We start from the raw sequence: 18,185 nt of genomic DNA on the forward strand, positions 1-18,185 counted from the left end.
AGAGATGCATGTACAATGATGATACTGCAGCTGGTGTGCATAGGTATGAAATAAAACTGTAAAAATTCACATTATTTCTGTAAAATAATGAGGGAAGAAAATTTTTGGTCCAGTTAACCCCAACTACCCCTACTATTTATTAGTTGAGTGTTCGGAATGCCTGGTAAGCCATGCTAATGGCAAAATGACAGGTAATTTAGGAATGAAGCAATCACTAAAGCAGATAGACCTTCAAATGTAACACAGTTAAAATACTTTCTGGGTCTGCTGCAGTTTTACCATAAGTTTTTGTCATGAATATAGACCAGTGATGTCAAGATGGCCGGCCTATGTAAACACAGTCAAGTAGTAGCTCGTGTTATTGTATGCATATTGTAGTCAGTTGACGAATAAATTAATTGCAAACCATCTCTCCGAATTGTCAACGTATTCATTTGCTAATGAATACATGGTGCCGAAACCCGGGACTGTGTTATGAAGAGTTAAACAAACATACAACTAACGTGAACAGTTAATAAGAAATCGTCATGGCCACGGAGTCGGGGGTAAGCTTAAAACCACCCAAACCATTAGTAATTACAGAACAAGATATGGCGAATGCGTGGAAATTATGGAGTCAACAGTTTGAATGGTATTCTGTCGCAACTAACCTCATGAAAAAAAGTCCGGAAGTACAAGTTGCCACCTTCATGACAATAATAGGCCCGGATGCAGCTAATATATATAATACCTTCTCACTCACACAGGCAGAAGAAAGGAATTTAACAGAGATCAAAACAAAATTTGATGCATATTTCTCTCCTAAATCGAACATAACCTACGAATGGTATATCTTCAACAAGATTGTGCAAATGGACAACCAGCCCTTTGATGATTTCCTGACATCTGTCATACATCAAGGAAAAAAATGTGATTTCCAGGAATTGACAAATAGCCTTTTGAGAGATAAAATAGTGGTAAGCATTTACAGGGATTCCGTACGTGAACGACTGCTAGCTGAAGAAAAGCTAACCTTTCACCAGGCAGTAAAAATTTGCAGAGCTGCAGAACTAACTAAACAGCAATTACTAACGATGAAGACGGATAATGCACCAGCAGTTGAAGCTATCCGCATGGATAGACATAGAAAAGGAAGGCCTTCATCAAGAGGAACAGAAAGGAATCGGTCACCACCATTTGAGTGTTCCAGGTGCGGCACTTCCCATCAAAGGAGTTCATGTCCAGCGTTTGGGAAGTCTTGCAGAAAATGCGAAAAACCAGGGCACTTTGCACACATGTGCAAGTCCAGGCAAGTTACAACACTTACAAGTGTGAATCACAAGTAGAACAGCAGCAGAACACCGGCCAATTAGAAGACTCGGAGGAAGTGTTTCTAGTGTCATGTTTGGCCAGGTCCGAAGCAGAGTTTGACTGGATGGAAACATTGACCCTACAAAATAAATACAAGGTAAACTTCAAGCTAGACACTGGCGCACAGTGCAATGTCATAACTGATTCCATTGCTCACAAATGTAAGCTGGAAATTGTCTCATCAAAAACCAAGTGCCTCTTGTCCTTTAGTAAAGATGCAGTGGCAGTGCTGGGTGAAGCACACTCAACAGTAGTAACTAGCAGAAAGAGAGTAGCAGTGATCAAGTTTCTGATTGTCGAGAAGGGACACCAATGTGTACTTGGAAGGAAAACATGTGAAAGTTTACAGTTTGTTAAACGCATGGAAATTGTGGACACGTGATGAATTATTTGAGGGTATAGGGCGCTTGAAGGGTTTTGTTTACGATATAGACTTAGTAGACCAACCTAACCTCAAAGTACACCCACCTCGGAAAGTACCCTATCCTATAAGGGACAAGGTCAAAGAAGAGCTTGACAGTATGGTAAATAGCAACATCATCACACCCATTACTGAACCCACCCCGGCGGTCTCACCCATGGTTGTTGTACGCAAGGAAGGTCAAGTTAGAATATGCATTGATCCCTCTGACATAAACAAAAACCTGAAAAGACGGCATTTCCCACTTCAGACACTGGAGGAAACTAAAACTCGCTTAAATAAATCCAAATACTTTACACTATTAGATTGTAGAAAAGGATTCTGGCAAATAGAAGTATCAGAAAGGACTTCTAAATACTTGACCTTTGCAACACCCTGGGGCCGATATGATTGCAAACGCATGCCGTTTGGCCTAGCCTCAGCTCCAGAGGTATTTCAGCAAGTAATGACTCATCACTTGCAAGACATTGAAGGTACAGAATGCTCGATGGATGATATCCTGATTCATGCCCCCACAAAGGAAAAACTGGAATCCCTTACAACGACCGTAATAGCCAAACTCAAAGAAGCGGGGCTGTAGCTAAATGCCAGTAAATGCTGTTTCAATAGAGAGCAAGTCAAATTCTTGGGTCACATCATAAGCAGCCAAGGACTCTCGCCAGACCCCGAAAAAGTATAAGCAATCGAGCAAATAAAAAAACCCACAACAGTGCAAGAGTTACAGAGATTTCTTGGCATGGTGAACTACTTGTCCAAGTTCATACCAAAGGTGTCAGAAATATCGACACCCCTGCGACAGCTCTTGGAGAAAAATGTCGCTTGGCACTGGGGACAAGAGCAGGATAAAGCCTTCGAGACACTAAAAATCTGCCTCAAGAATCCCCCAGTATTAACATATTATGATCACCACAAACCAGTTACCTTATCAGTAGATGCAAGCAGCCATTCAGTAGCATCAGTTCTGATGCAAGAAGATCAGCCCATTGCCTATGCATCAAAGGCACTGACAAAGGCTCAGCTAAATTATAGCCAAATGGAAAAGGAAGCCCTGGCCATACTAATAGCATGTAAAAAATTTCTCCAGTATATTTGGGGAAACACAAACCTACTAATTGAGACTGACCATAAACCTCTGGAGGCCATTTTCAAAAAGCCACTCCTGGACGCGCCTGCCAGACTGCAAAGGATCCTGTTGGAGGTATTGCCATATCACCCCACAGTAACGTACAAAAGGGGAGCACAATTGTACATAGCTGATGCATTAAGCAGAGACTGCCACAACATTCCAGAAACAGACAGTCCAAACACTTTTGAAATCCACGTCTTAATGCCATTGTCAAATGAGCGCACTATGGAGTTGCTAGAAGCCATGAACAATTGTGACGAACTATTCACCTTACGGGCAACTATACTAAAGGGATGGCCGTCCAAACAGGAACTCCTACCAGAATGCCTGCGTAAATATTGGACTTATCGAGAAGATTTAGCAGTGTACAAGGACATAATTTTCAAAGGGATGCGCACCCTCATACCAAGTAGCATGAAACCACTGGTGCTGTCACACTTACATCGTCCACATAAGAGCATCCTAGGTACCTTACAGCTCGCACGGGACCATGTGTTCTGGCCAGGTATGATGCAGGACATCACATAATTTGTCCAAAAGTGCGCTACCTGCAACCGGACACAATGGGACCCTCCTCAAGAATGCCTCAGTGCAGAACTCATCCCATCTCGTCCGTGGATGTACGTGGCATCGGATCTATTTCAGATAAAGGGTGACATATTCCTCGTCATAGCAGATAGTTATCCAGGCTACTTTGATTTTATACAGTTACGATCAACTACAAGTGATGCAGTTATCAAAGAACTGAAACGATGGTTTGCTCAACAGGGGATTCCAGACGAACTTAGGACAGATGGAGGCCCACAGTTCACCTCCTTTGAATTTGGAAAATTCCAAAAAGAGTGGAACTTCTCACACTGCATCTCCAGCCCCCATTTTCCCCGCTCAAATGGGTTAGCGGAGCGATACGTCCAAGAGGCTAAAAATTTATTGCGCAAATGCAGCATAGACTAGAAAGACACAATGCTTGCCCTCTTGCATCACAGGAATACCCCTCGAGGAAGGCTTGGCTCTCCAGCCCAACGCCTCATGGGCCGCAGGACAAAAACGCTGCTTCCAACCAGTGAGAAGTTGCTGCTACCAGCACTATTAAAAGGTGTTGCAAATAACCTCAAATTTTTACGACAAGCGGAAACACAAATTTTCAACAAAAACAAATCAAAGCCACCTACTCTTTTACCAGAAGACGAAGTTCTTTACCGGGAAGCACACAGGAATTGGGTTCCTGCAAAAATTGTTCAACCAGTACCAAAGGCACACTCGTACATCATTGACACACCCACTGGTAGATATAGGAGAAACTCGTGGTTCATCAAACCCTCGGGTCCCTCCTCCGTGACTCTCAGCAACCACGTACATCGGAGAATGCCGCACATTCCAGGGGAAAATAGTAAGGACGAAGAGGAAGTGACACCACACCCAGCGGGCGAAGCAGCACAACCACCCACGTCTGATAGGACACTCTCGGAGCACTTCTCCGAACTTCCTGGGGTTCAAGGAAAACCTCCAGCATAGGAACCACATCCACGAACACCAGTTTCAGCCAAAGGAACACAAGCATGGACACACATATCCCTAAGCAGACTCGCAGTGGAAGATACGTGATTCCTCCATCCAAAATGAACCTATAATGTAAAGTAATATCAGCCTAGGGTACTGTGTATTTAGAAGTAGAATTAGTAATTGTCAGACTGTCAAGATAGCACTGGAATAGACTCGTTGGAAAAGGAAGGATGTCATGAATATAGACCAGTGATGTCAAGATGGCCGGCCTATGTAAACACAGTCAAGTAGTTGCTCGTGTTAATGTATGCATATTGTAGTCAGTTGACGAATAAATTAATTGCAAACCATCTCTCCGAATTGTCAACGTATTCATTTGCTAATGAATACAGTTTTTACCAATGTTATCCAGTAAGATGAAACCCCTGTATGATTTGACAAAATGTGGCAGCAAGTAGACTTGGAATGACGAGTGCCAAACAGCATTTGAGGCAGCAAAGCAAATGCTAACATCTAATCAGGTATTAATGCACTTTCACCCAAAAGCTCAAATTATAGTAACATGTGATGCTTCACCATATGGAGTGGGTGCTGTGTTACACCATAGGCTAGAGGGAAGTGACAAACCTGCATCGAGCACACTTTCAAAGTCAGAGAAAAACTATTCACAAATTGACAGGAAAGCATTAGCCATAATGTTTGCTGTGAAATGTTTCCACAAAAAAAAAAAATATATATATATATATATATATATATATATATATATATATATATATATATATATGGTCATCAACTTGTACTGGTGACAGATCATCAACCTCTGAAAAGGCTGTTTGGTCATGATCAGGCAATTCCTATCTTAGCACATGCATGGCTTCAGAGATGGGCAGTTATTTTAGCAGCATATAATTATAAACTCGAGTACAAACAAGAATAATTAATGGGTAATGCAGATGCTATATCTAGGCTGCCACTGCTGGGGAGCATAGATAATGGCATTTTTGCTCTCTCTAACATTCCTAATTACCCCTTACAGCAAATTATGTTTGTAATGCTCAATATCAGAATTTAGGAGTAACAAAGGTAATAGAGCTCACAAAACATAGCTTGTCAGATTGGTCATCACATGTTAATTTGAAGCCATTCTTCATGAGGAGGGATAAACTGTCCTTACAACTGGGCTGCCTTATGTGGGGTAATAGAGTTATTATACCAAGACAGCTGCAGGAGCAGGTCATTGAAATGCTACATGACCAACATCCAGGAATAGTGAGATTAAACCGTAAGCATGTAGTGTGGTTTGGTGGCCTGTTATTGACCAGGACATACAGAACAGAGTGCAGACTTGTGAAGCCTGCTGATATACACAGAACATGCGCAAGGAGGTTCCAACAATGACCTGGCCTCAAACGTCTTCAGTAGGAGAGCGAATCCATGTGGATTTCTTGGACTAAGGGGGAGAAAAAATACTTATCTTATGTGATCATATTTCTACGTGGGTGAGTGCCTGGTTGGTTAGTACTACCTCAGAGGTGAAGGTCATTGTAAAGCTACATTCATATTTTGCCATTTTTTGGAATTCTGGGTGCTATCGTCTCTCACAACGGGCATCTCTTTAACTCCGAAGAATTTATATATTTTTGTAACGGGAATGGCATACAGGTGTTGAAAAGTCCACTGTATCATCCTCAATCGAATGGACTAGCATGCAAGACATTAATTGTCCTGGAAATACAGATTGTATATGGTATTTGCAGACTGTGGAATTGTTGGGGCAGTGTAGCTTGTCATGTTAAACATTGAAATGTAATGGAAACTATGATAGTTGTAATATTTATTTTGAGATCCTTTGATCTCAAACTAAAAAGGAAGGATGGGATTGTGGTGTTTGAGGGTTGGCAGAAAGTGCATACAGGGAAGAAAACAAAAGGAAGGACAAGATGGCAGGACGTAATGTATCGTGAGTGTATGTATTGTAGACATGGAATAAAGAACATAATACAGTGAAAAAAGTGGCAGATGTTCTTGGGTTAAAACTTTTTTTCCCTCAAATGCATTCTGTTACTTCTATATTCACAAGCCTCGCCCACATCGTCTCACATAGTCTCAATGTCAATGACAAGTTTCAACATAATTCATTCATTTATTCGCAAATTCATTCCTTGGTAACAAAAGTGAAAATTGATAAAATTAACCAATTTTAGTTGGAAACAACACAAATGACATCATCATTAGAGGTCACATGTTCAACAATTGTATTTTGCATATACACCTGGTGGTAATTAGCCAAACTAATGGCAGACTTTTTATAATATATTTTCACATCCCCTCACAATTTCAAGTCTCTTTATACAATATGAAGCAAATTTTGAACAATATAGAGATATAAAGGTTCCTTACTGGACATACAACACTAAATAGGACATGTACTAATGAAAATATTTCAAATTGTACATGAATGGAGCAAGTAGGTACACACTAGGTTAACACAGTATAACACACACGAACTCAAACAGAGCTTATCTCTTAAAATTGCATGGTAACATATCATATTCATTCAGCATTTATGCTGAAAATTTTCGATATAGTAAGGCTTTCAGTTTATTTTATCTTTGACCATAGATTTAAAACACTGTGCTAAACTAATATCACCTGTAATACAAATAAGCATGTCGTCGGTCTAATTAGCAAACCTCGTAACTCCCTGAAGACAAATTTTACAAGAGAAGCAAAAAACTGAATAACTTTCTTGTTTGTATTTAATATGTGTTTAAATCATCACATAAAAGTTAAAACACCCTCTGACGTGTGTCAATAAACTCTGCTTCAGTTTTTAATTATTAAACCTTTTTTTAATGGAGTTACGAGGTTTTACAATCATAAATTCAAACTAAATATGGAGATACGAGGTTTGATAAGAAATAAATCTTCTTATTGGCGTAAACTTAATATTAATATTAGAACAATTTTGAAATTAATAGTTATAGCATTAAATTTATTCGTGTATTATAAAAAGTATCTCTAACAATACAAGGGTTAGTTCCGAAATTGAACAGTAAGGACAGTATACATTACAAAACAGCAATATTGTTTAGTACATAAATCAACATTGACTATTAATTCGTTTGAAAAAAAAACATCAAGATAAAACTAGCTTTTAATACTGATAAATCAGGCAATATTACTCCAACAAATTCGAAAAAGAAAAAAAAATACCCCTCAGAAAATCTATGCTTCAGTTTTGAAAAGGAAGGCTATCATAAAATAAGCGATAGTCTGACTCCATAGTTGTTTTCAGGGACTGTAAATGGTCGTATTTAGTTTTCTTTATCTTCAGCCTCTCAGTGTAAAGTTCTGGCAAACTATCAAATAGCTTAGCAGTAATGTTCTTTTTGCGAATAGGCAAGTTCTTACACTCTTCTGTGATACCCAACTTGTATGAAATAACTCCATTTGGAGTGTACTTCAAGGCTCTGATGTCGGTAACACATGGATCCCCAGTTATTCTGCCTGGTCTGATAGAGCTATACACTTGAGCATGATCAAATAAAAAAAAAGTGAGTCAAATAATGAACATATGAACGTGCATTTCTGCGTGCTTCCCTGCAAGTTGCAATATAGTCAGCTGGAACATTAATCTTCTTGTTTTTCAGCTTATTTTCTATCTTAGAGTGCATTGAGACTGCTTCCATTTGTTGGTGTCCGACCTTCAGAAACTTTTGCTCTATCGTTACACACTTTGTCACCGATATCTGTAAGAGTGCATTGGCGAGAGTCACATTTCTGTTCTGATAGAAGCAACCATCACTATACAGTATCAATTTGTCGGCATCGTTCCTCAAAGGTAGTTGCGACAAGAAGAAGTTGCAAATCATTGTAGCAAACTCATTTGAACCAAGGCCCCCCTCAGTCTCGTTCCACAGATAACAGAAGCCATCTTTGGTTATCAAATCGAAAACAGTAAAATTATGTAATGCTAAATTGGTTTTATAGTACCAACTAGACACATTTGATTTTGGGCACAAAAGTACTGATTGCAAGTCTATTGTATACACATGCTCTTCCTTGGCTTTATCAGATTCTTTCTCCAGTCTTGCTTCCATCTTTTTTGTAGATGGTGTTTGTGGTTTTTTTCATTAAGATTGCCTGTATAAAAGGCTGCATATATGCTGCACTGATCTTTCTTGGGCTTAAATAGACTTAAATTGATGTCCTCAAAAACTTGCGTGAATATGCAAGAATAGAGAGGTTGGATAGCTAAATCGTATAAAATAGTTTAGACATTACCTCCAAAAACATTTGATATTATATGGCCTGTATTACAAAAGTTTGAAAAGTATAATTTATTGCAATAAGTGTTTTGTATGCATAAATAACCGATGGACAATACTTAAAGTGTGAGATAATAAAAAAAATTTACCTGTTCCATACGTACAAACAATATCGAAACAACCAGAATAATATTTTAAAAACAATTAATAGAAAGTCCAACAATAACACTGTGTTTGTTTACTAACAAATGGAGTTACGAGGTATTCTAATATGCAGGAAATCCGACAGCTGGAGATAAGAGGTTTTCTGAAAATAGAATTGTAGCCCATAGGGATTGTTTATTGTTATGATCTTTGGAATGGTTATAGAACACATAACTGAGTATATAGTAGTACCAAAAACCAATTTTTGACAAAAAGTGGAGTTACGAGGTTTGCTAATTAGACCGACGATGTGTTCTCTTAGCAGACTAAGATATGCTATCATATTAATTTATCAGAATATTATTTTATTCTGCTAATGTAACAGTTGAGGAAAGACATGTAAATTTTAGAACAATTACTGTACATTTGTTTTAAGTCAAAAATTAGATTGTCATATCTAAATTATAAACCTCGAGCATAAATATAACCAATTGATTGTATGTGCGCCTGGTGGGCACAAAGATTGATTAGAGGAAGGCTGCACTGTTTATGATTAACAAAATGTAAATTTTAAGTTAAGAAGGGGGTGGAGATTAAGAGAAGAAATGTTGGTTTTGTGTTGAATAGTTTAATCTTATTGAATGAATATAAATGGTGAATATTAGACTACCGGGCCTATTTTTGAAAGTCAAATTTATGCCTAAAATGCATCAACTGTTTATGGCATTAGAAGTTGTGTATTATTAATTGTACAAATTTAAATTTACAGTATGTAACAGGAAGAAATCTTACCTGGAAATATCAATCAAGTTAAGGTAAATAATTGGTGAGTGGAACCTTTTCAAAAGTGAAAATAATTTAAAGATAGTGGTGTCAACTATAGAAGTTTCTGTGATGTTTGCAACTATTGATTTACTTAACTTACAGATTGTAAAAGAAAATTGAAATATTGAATTTTCATAAACTTATTGGTAGATTTCTACCCAGTGGGAGATAAACAAACTTTTGCTAATTTGCCCAATACTAGATGGGGACATTTTATTAAAATAACTGAAATTAACTATTTAAAAATGTTGGAAAACTAAAGTAATGAAAAATAATTCTCAATCGTGAGACTTGTGTTAGGTTATGTTTTTCGTGTTGTTTACATTGTACTTCTGAAAGACAAAACAAAAGAAGATAGAAAAAGTATGGCGTCGGTGTCTAGTTAGTATGTTCAAGTAAAGATGCTGGAGTATTTGTATAAATAATTAATGCATGTTTATTCTGTGGAAAATAAATATTAAGTAGTGAGACTAAAGCGGGTTTTGAATTCTAACAGGTTATGGGCCCAGAGACAAAAGTGAAAGTTTTGGTTAAAATATAAACTCGTGTGTGCAGTGGTGCAACAAATGTCCTTCAACTTTTGAAGAGGTCAAAGGAAACAACTAAGAAGATGGATTTTCGTGAGATAAGTGAACTTTCAATTGTAGATAAACTTAAGGAACCTGATGATTTTCAGTTATTGAAATTTAAAGTTAACATTTTGTTTAAGTCCCAAGGGTTATATGATGTGGTTGTGTAGGAACAGTGAAAAAACCTGAAGAAGGCACAAGTGAGTTTGTCAGTTTTGCAGAGAAAGATGCCAAAGCTCAGAAAATCATAATCTCCACAATTGACAAAAAACCCATCACACACATTCTGACCTGTTGCAGTGCCTCTGAGATGTATACCAGACTTTGTGACATATATGAGCGTGATGCTTCACAACAGAAATTTGACTTGCTGCAAGATTTCTTTGACTATAAGTACGCTTCTGGTACTGACATGGCAGCACACATAAGTAAACTAGAAAACCTGGCATTCAGACTGAAGACATTAAACAATGACATTCCTGAACCTATGCTCATCTCTAAAATTCTGACAACTCTGCCTGAAGCCTACAATCATTTTCACACTGCATGAGAATCTACTCCACTGGTTAACAAAACATTGGCAAACTTGACTACAAGACTGATCGCAGAAGAGAAAAGATGTGCCGCCATCAGTTCAAAGGACGAAAGTGATGTTCTTGCATTCAAAACAACCATCAGGAAATGCTTCCAATGTGGATCTGATAGACATCTGTCCAACTTCCACTTGAACACTAAAACAAACACTGGACACAGTAACTCAACCATTAAGTGTTTTACTTGCTCTGGAATAGGTCGTGTTGCAAGGGAATGCCCTAATAATAAGAGAATGTGCAGAATCTGTAAGAAAAATAATCATGAGGACAGGGACTGCTACTTCCGTAAAAGGAAAGAGACATAGTCGGCCGTGTCCTTTCTCACGGGCATTTCGACTCCAGGTACAAGCGAGTGGATTCTAGACTCTGGATCAACGTGCCACATGACCAATGATGACAGCTTCCTGTTAAATGTGATATCTATCAATACAGACATTGGAATGGCAAAAAGATTGAGTCGCATGTTAGCAGAAAAAGTGGGCAAGATTGTTACTGATTGCTGTGAGCTAAAAGAGGTTATGTATGTGCCAGAGCTTAGTAAGAACATTCTTTCTGTAGATGTCATCACTCGCAATGGCGGTGAAGTGAGCTTCACAGAAAATGATGTCACAATCGTAAAAGACAGTGAAATTGTTCTTAGAGGTAGCAAGACAGCAAATGGACTGTATACTATCACACTTGACTTAAAGCCCAAGCCAGAAGCCCTAACCGTCGACCATGCAAAAACACAAAATATATGGCACAGAAGGCTAGGTCATGTAAGCCATGATTACCTGAAGAATCTGTCTGGAATAGTTGATGGTATCAACTGGTCTGGTGAGCATCACGTAAGTCCACCTTGCAAAATTTGCATTCAAGCGAAACAAACAAGGCTTCCGTTCAGCAGCGAACGAACAAAGGCCAAACGGCCTCTAGAAATCATTCATTCTGATTTGATTGGCCCCATGACTCCGACTTCGTGGAATGGAAAGAGATACATTCTGTCTTTCATCGATGACTTCACTAATTTTTCAGAAATATATGTTTTGGAGTCAAAAACCGAAGTCTCCGCATTGGTTATTCAGCACATTAATAAAATAGAATGAAGTCAAAACATGAAGACTCACAAACTTCGGATTGACAATGGCAGAGAATATATAAACGACAGACTCAGGAGATGGGCTCACAATGAGGGGATAGTGCTTGATACTTCCTCGCCGTACACTCCTCAGCATCAGGGAAAAGCTGAACGCTTTAACAGAACTTTGATGAACAAGACCAGGGCAATGGTTTGGATGAAAAACTTTGGAATGAAGCAGCACATACAGCCACATACCTCATCAACAGAAGTCCAACGAAGGGGATTGAGACAACACCAGCTGGACTCTGGTATAACAAAAAACCTGACCTGAGCAACTTGAAATTTTTTGGCTGTGAATCATATGCAAAAATAAACAGACACCAACCAAAACTGAAGCAAAGAAGTGAAAAGTTGATCTTTGTTGGATATGCAAACACCGCATATTGACTTTGGGATCAAACAAAAAAAGAAGTAGTCATCCGAAGGGATGTAGAATTTGTGGAAAACTGCAAGAGCCACAGCGAAGAAGATTTCCCGGTCAAAGTTCTGGTATTAAATGATACAGAAAGCAAGAGTGACAATGAAGCAGTGAACTCCCAACAGCTGCCGGAGTTGCAAGGAGGAGATAGTATGAAAGATTCAAGATACGGAAAAGAAACTGTTGATGACTCTGATGACGAAATGCCATTCTATGGTTTTGAAGAAGCTGGAAACATATCTGAGACATCATCTGCTGGTGAAGAAAACCCAAGATCTCGAAGAGACAAGAAACCACTACAAAAATACGAAGACTATGTAATGCTGACCTACAAAGAAGCATTGTCAGGACCAGATGCGGAAAACTGGAAAAAAGCCATTGAAGAGGAGATCGCATCACTTCTCGACAATAAAACATGCAACAAGGGATGAAGTGCCTGAAGGAAAGAAAATACTAACAAGTAAATGGGTTTTCAAGACAAAAGAAGATGGCCACCGCAAGGCAAGACTTGTCGTGCGAAGCTACTATCAAGAAGCAGGTATCGACTATGAAGACACATACAGCCCAGTGCTGAACAGTGGACCTATGAGAGCTCTGCTTGGTATAGCCCAAAGTAAAGGCTATGTTCTGCAAACCTTTGACATACAGACAGCATTTCTATATGGTCATCTAGAAGAACCTGCATACATGTATCCACCTGAGGGTATCAAGATAGATGGCATCTGTCAACTCGATAAATCTCTGTATGGTATGAGGCAGGCTCCTCAAAGATGGAATGTCAGAATAACAACCTTCCTAACAAGTAAAGGACTTAGTCAGCTTAAATCAGAACCCTGCATCTTCATAAACAGTGATAGCTCGCTGATTCTTGGGTTGTATGTGGATGATGGCATAGTCATAGGTACAAACCAAACAAACCTTGAGAAACTGTTGAAAGATCTTCAAGGGGAATTCAAGATCAAGATTCAAGAAACTCCTAGAAAATTCCTTGGAATGGAGCTCACTAGAACAGAAGACAGTCTATACATGAACCAGACCAAGGCAATACTCAACTGCTGAAGGATTTTAATATGAGTGATGCCAAAGCTGTATCCACACCTGCTTTGAATGCAGTGGATGAAGACGAAACAGAATTAAATAGTGTTTTTCCATATCAAGAACTGCTTGGCAGACTTCTCTACCTGTCAAAAAACACAAGACCAGATATCTCGTGTGCAGTGAACATGTGCAGCAAAAAAACTGAAAAACCATCTGACAATGATGTAACCTCAATCAAGAGGGTATTAAAATACCTCAGAGGGACAGCTGGCCTAGGAATTAGATTCGCAGGTGACTCATCAACAGAACTGATAGGCTACTGCGACTCAGACTTTGCAGGCGACAAAAGGACAAGGAGAAGTACTACTGGATACGTCATCTACTACTGTGGGGGACCAATCAGCTCTCTATACTGCAGAAACCGAGTACATTGCGGCCGCTGAATGTACAAAAGAACTCATGTACCTGAAAACTATCCTTGAAGAAATTCTAGGTCAAGAAATAGTAACTAAACTGTTTATTGATAATCAAAGTGCTATAAGTCTAGTGAAGAATGGGGTGATCAACCGGAGGTCAAAACACATTGATGTTAGGTTTAACTACATTCACGAAAAGGTGACAGAAGGCTTGCTGAAAGTGTTTTATTGCCCAAGTGAAAAACAGATAGCAGATATCTTTACAAAACCATTATCAAAAGTAAGATTTGGAATTCTCGCAAATGATATAGTTTCATGATGAGAATTACGGGGGAGTGTTGGAAAACAAAAGTAATGAAAAATAATTCTCAATCATGAGACTTGTGTTAGGTTATGTTTTTCGTGTTGTTTACATTGTACTTCTGAAAGACAAAACAAAAGAAAAAAGTATGGAGTCGGTGTCTAGTTAGTATGTTCAAGTAAAGATGCTGGAGTATTTGTATAAATAACTAATGCCTGTTTATTCTGTGGAAAATAAATATTAAGTAGTGAAACTAAAGCGGGTTTCGAATTCTAACACAAAAGAATTTTAATTTTTGTGCCAAAATAGTCAGATAATTTCTGAAGATATTGTCAACAGGCAACAGGTGGATTATTAATGTTGGTTAAGTAGAGCCAGACAAAAGTGTTGCTGTTATATTTACCAAACCTTTAGGCCCTTCTAAATTTTGTATCTGACTATTTTGGCACAAAAATTAAAATTCTTTTGTGTTAGAATTCGAAACCCGCTTTAGTTTCACTACTTAATATTTATTTTCCACAGAATAAACAGGCATTTGTTATTCATACAAATACTCCAGCATCTTTACTTTAGTAGATATGTTCATGTACAACACACACATGTAACCTCACAACATACAAAATTTAGAAGGGCCTAAAGGTTTGGTAAATATAACAGCAACACTTTTGTCTGGCTCTACTTAACCAACATTTATAATCCGCCTGTTGACAATATCTTCCAGAAAATGAAATTTTATGTCATTAGGTTTGGAACGCTTTGTATTTCCATAGCTTTTCATCATGTGAATTGCTACTTGACTGTCTACTTCATATCCCAAGTTGCACCTACAAACTCTGGCAAAAGCACTTTAACGTGGAGTAATTCTGATGTTACTAGGGTGCAAGAAGTTTATTCTGCCTATGCTGAGCTCTCAGCAATAACTTGTTGTTTCTTCGAGCTCCAAGGTAAAACGATGCCATCCCATTGACATGCTTGTGATCTACCATGTCACCTCCCCAATCTGCATCTGCACACCTGGCCGTAGCACCTTCTTAGCTGCATTCCATAATGGACGAGTTGGTGTATCCAGAAAGTGCTTCAAATATGACACAGGAAATGCTGTCTGGCCTGCTAATCTGAGATAGGTAGATCAAGCTTTCTACAAGTTCTTGATAAGGAACATCCATAACAGTTTCTGTGTCAGTGACTTCCAATTTATCCTCCATTGATGTGAGAACCCCTTTGCATCCCACCATGTTGAACTTCTTTGTTATTTTATCAATAATATTATGCTGACTTTTTTCCATTCTGTTACCCACTATTTTCAATTATATCCCAATAAAACAGTGCACGTCTCCTGGGTCCTTGGCACTAAACCCTTCTCTTAGTCATGCAGACATTTCTTCTATTCTTGTGTCTTAACTAACAGCAAAATGTTATCCACCCATATGACCAAACACAAATTGTCCGATATATAAACAGACATAAAGGTTGGACATCTGCAGGTTGTTTTCTGTTGCAAGCGGATTTAATCTTTAGTTCCAACAATGTGGTGACTCGCGAAACCAATAAAAGCATGCTGAAGTTTCAGGATTTTCATCTTTACTTTAACTCCTTTTGGTTGAAATATGTACACCACTGTCTAGTGTTCCATTCAAAAATACTGCTGGAACATCCATTTGTTTAATAGTCTAGACAATGCAAGTCTGATAGTGGGCGTGTTTGCTATAGGTGCATATACTTACTTGTTCACTACTGCCTGTCTGAAAATCTTTTGCCACCAACCTAACCTTCTTGGGCACATCTGATTTGGTATTTAACACTCATTTTGTTTCAATTGGTTGAATTTTTTTGGGTAGATCAACTGTAGTCCATGCCTTGAATTTTTCTGGTTTGCATTTCTCTATTCCTCATGTTCTTGTACTGCTTCTTCATAAATCTGAGATTCACACTCACTCACCAAGCAGTAGACAACATAGTATTATATTTTACCTACACAACTCCCAGCCTACTGTCTTACCACTCCTTAACCGATCACAACGAAAATTACTGAACCATTTACAAGCAACCATCTTGACATACTTTCAACTCCACTTTCAACTCCACTTTCAACTGCAGGCCTACCACCCTCTCTACACCACACATCCTATATGACACTTCACACCTTAAGATTTCCTTACATAGTCTCGCAGCCTGGGTGTCATCCTCGCACTGCTTGAACTTTGGGTCGGCTGTGTGTGTACCAGCTCCATACACGCAGTCACTCCCATACGCAGACCCTCTTAAGGACTGCTTCTGTAATCTGGTGTTAATGTTCCCACTGGTGATAGCCTCGTCAGCTGCTGATGCTACCCTTCTGCTCCTCTGAGTTCTCTGCCGGTTGCCCCTGTGCGGTCAATGGTGCCTCTGTTGGCTCCAACAATAATTGTCACAATATTTCAAAAACATGGAGACCTTAATCACAAAGATGCGATTTTCTTGGACAGCAATGCCAATCCGGATGATATTGCAGCTAAGTTTAAACTTTGTTTTCTTTTCAAGTTTCTGACATTTGAATTGAAAATCAGGCCCCAGACATGCTGCGCAGGCCCGGGTGGTCTGTTCGTCCACCGGGACATAGTGCCCGTGTTTCTTCGTACCTAGACGAGCTCGCTAGCAAAATCATTTCGTTAAGGCACAGAACTGGAAGTAACGATCGGCGAAAGTGAATGAGTGTTTTTTGTCGGACCTACTTTGTTAAGAACATATAACTTTGTCGTCATGAGAAGAATAAAGAACTAAATTCATTTCAAACGCTTTTATTGAAATTCAACCATTAACAGATTTTCAAAAGGTAAGTAGTCATTAGACAAACTTAACACCCAACTACCCTCAACTTCAGGTAAAAAAATTTTTTTTCCAGTGTTTATGCATGTACAAGGAACAGACGTGCCCGATTGTGACTTGTTACAAAGTGTAATAACATTTTTTGCAAATTACATCTATAAATGTTATAATTTACTCCATTGAAACAAAAATGTAATTTTTATTTATAATTCTCTATTATTAATATTTTAATTATTTCTGTAAATGCATCTTATTCTAATCAAAGCTAAATATTCCTATATGCTAAAAAATAAATCTTACTTGGTTAAAATTTTTTTAAATAAATGGTGGAAATAACCAGGACACAGAAAACATTTCAACACGCTACGATAATGAGGCAGACTCTACTGGAATGTTTATAATGTGCAAAAATGTAATACCTTAATTTATTTAACTACACCATTATACACTGTACCTATTTAAATAGTTGTGATAAATATTTTTTTTTTCTGTGAATAGTATATTTTCGGATGGGCATTTTTCAATTTTTCTTTTCTTATTTAATATTATTTTATACCTCCCTATTGTGAAATATTCCAAGAAGAGTAATTTACGTTGTATGTGTTATGTAAAAGTGAATTTATAACTTGTATGTTCACATTTTATTGGTGTTAAAAATTAAATAGAATTAATTAACTATCAATTTGCTTCTTCAAAAATAGGTTTGTTGCAAAATTAATAAAATATTAATGTTTGTCAACCAATATTTGTATTACCGTAAATGACGACAGAACCCTGTTGTAAGGCATCAACATGGTGCATCATGTGTCGTGTTGCACGGTGCCAATGGAGTCACACTAGTGACATCACCGGCAAGTTGAATCTTACCGTGGACGTCTAGGTGGAACCAGGTGCCATTCTTGTGCTGGTTGGGCGAGCGGTTGAGGAACACCACCTTGCACTCGTACCAGCCCTGGTCGCTCTCCCGTATGTTGGTCAGGTTGAGGGAGGCGAGGCCGTACGGGGAGTTGGGGGAGACGCGCGACACGCGTCCCTCGTAGCCCTCGCCACTGTGCGTGGGGTAGCTGTCGTACCAGATGTAGATGGGTATCTCCTGGCCCTGGGCCGACCATCCACCGGCCGCAACAACACAAGGGTACAGAGCATGGACAGCTGCAGTTAGACCACAGGGCAGGTCGGCAGCACGCACTCAGGCCGCAAGGCACTCGTGCCCCAGACACTGGCCGCCAGCACGCTCCACGGCACTCGCAACCATACCACTGGCATTTCCCTTAATAACTTCCTT

At 38.8% G+C, this 18,185-nt stretch overlaps 1 protein-coding gene across 13 annotated transcripts in view; it reads right to left on the minus strand.

The window, feature by feature from the left end:
- LOC134531133 (protein turtle) overlaps positions 1–18,185 on the minus strand; it is a 423,117-nt gene that overhangs the window by 147,452 nt on the left and 257,480 nt on the right. For all 13 annotated transcript variants that reach the window (XR_010074944.1, XR_010074945.1, XM_063366727.1 and 10 more), the window contains one exon: positions 17,768–17,999. Coding sequence is in view for 11 of the 13 variants with exons in the window: in XM_063366727.1 (XP_063222797.1) it covers positions 17,768–17,999 (232 nt within the window). In the remaining 2 variants the exon portion in view is untranslated. The remainder of the gene's footprint in view (positions 1–17,767; positions 18,000–18,185) is intronic.

The sequence above is a fragment of the Bacillus rossius genome, chromosome 3, assembly GCF_032445375.1.
Source record: "Bacillus rossius redtenbacheri isolate Brsri chromosome 3, Brsri_v3, whole genome shotgun sequence".
NCBI lineage: Eukaryota > Metazoa > Arthropoda > Insecta > Phasmatodea > Bacillidae > Bacillus > Bacillus rossius.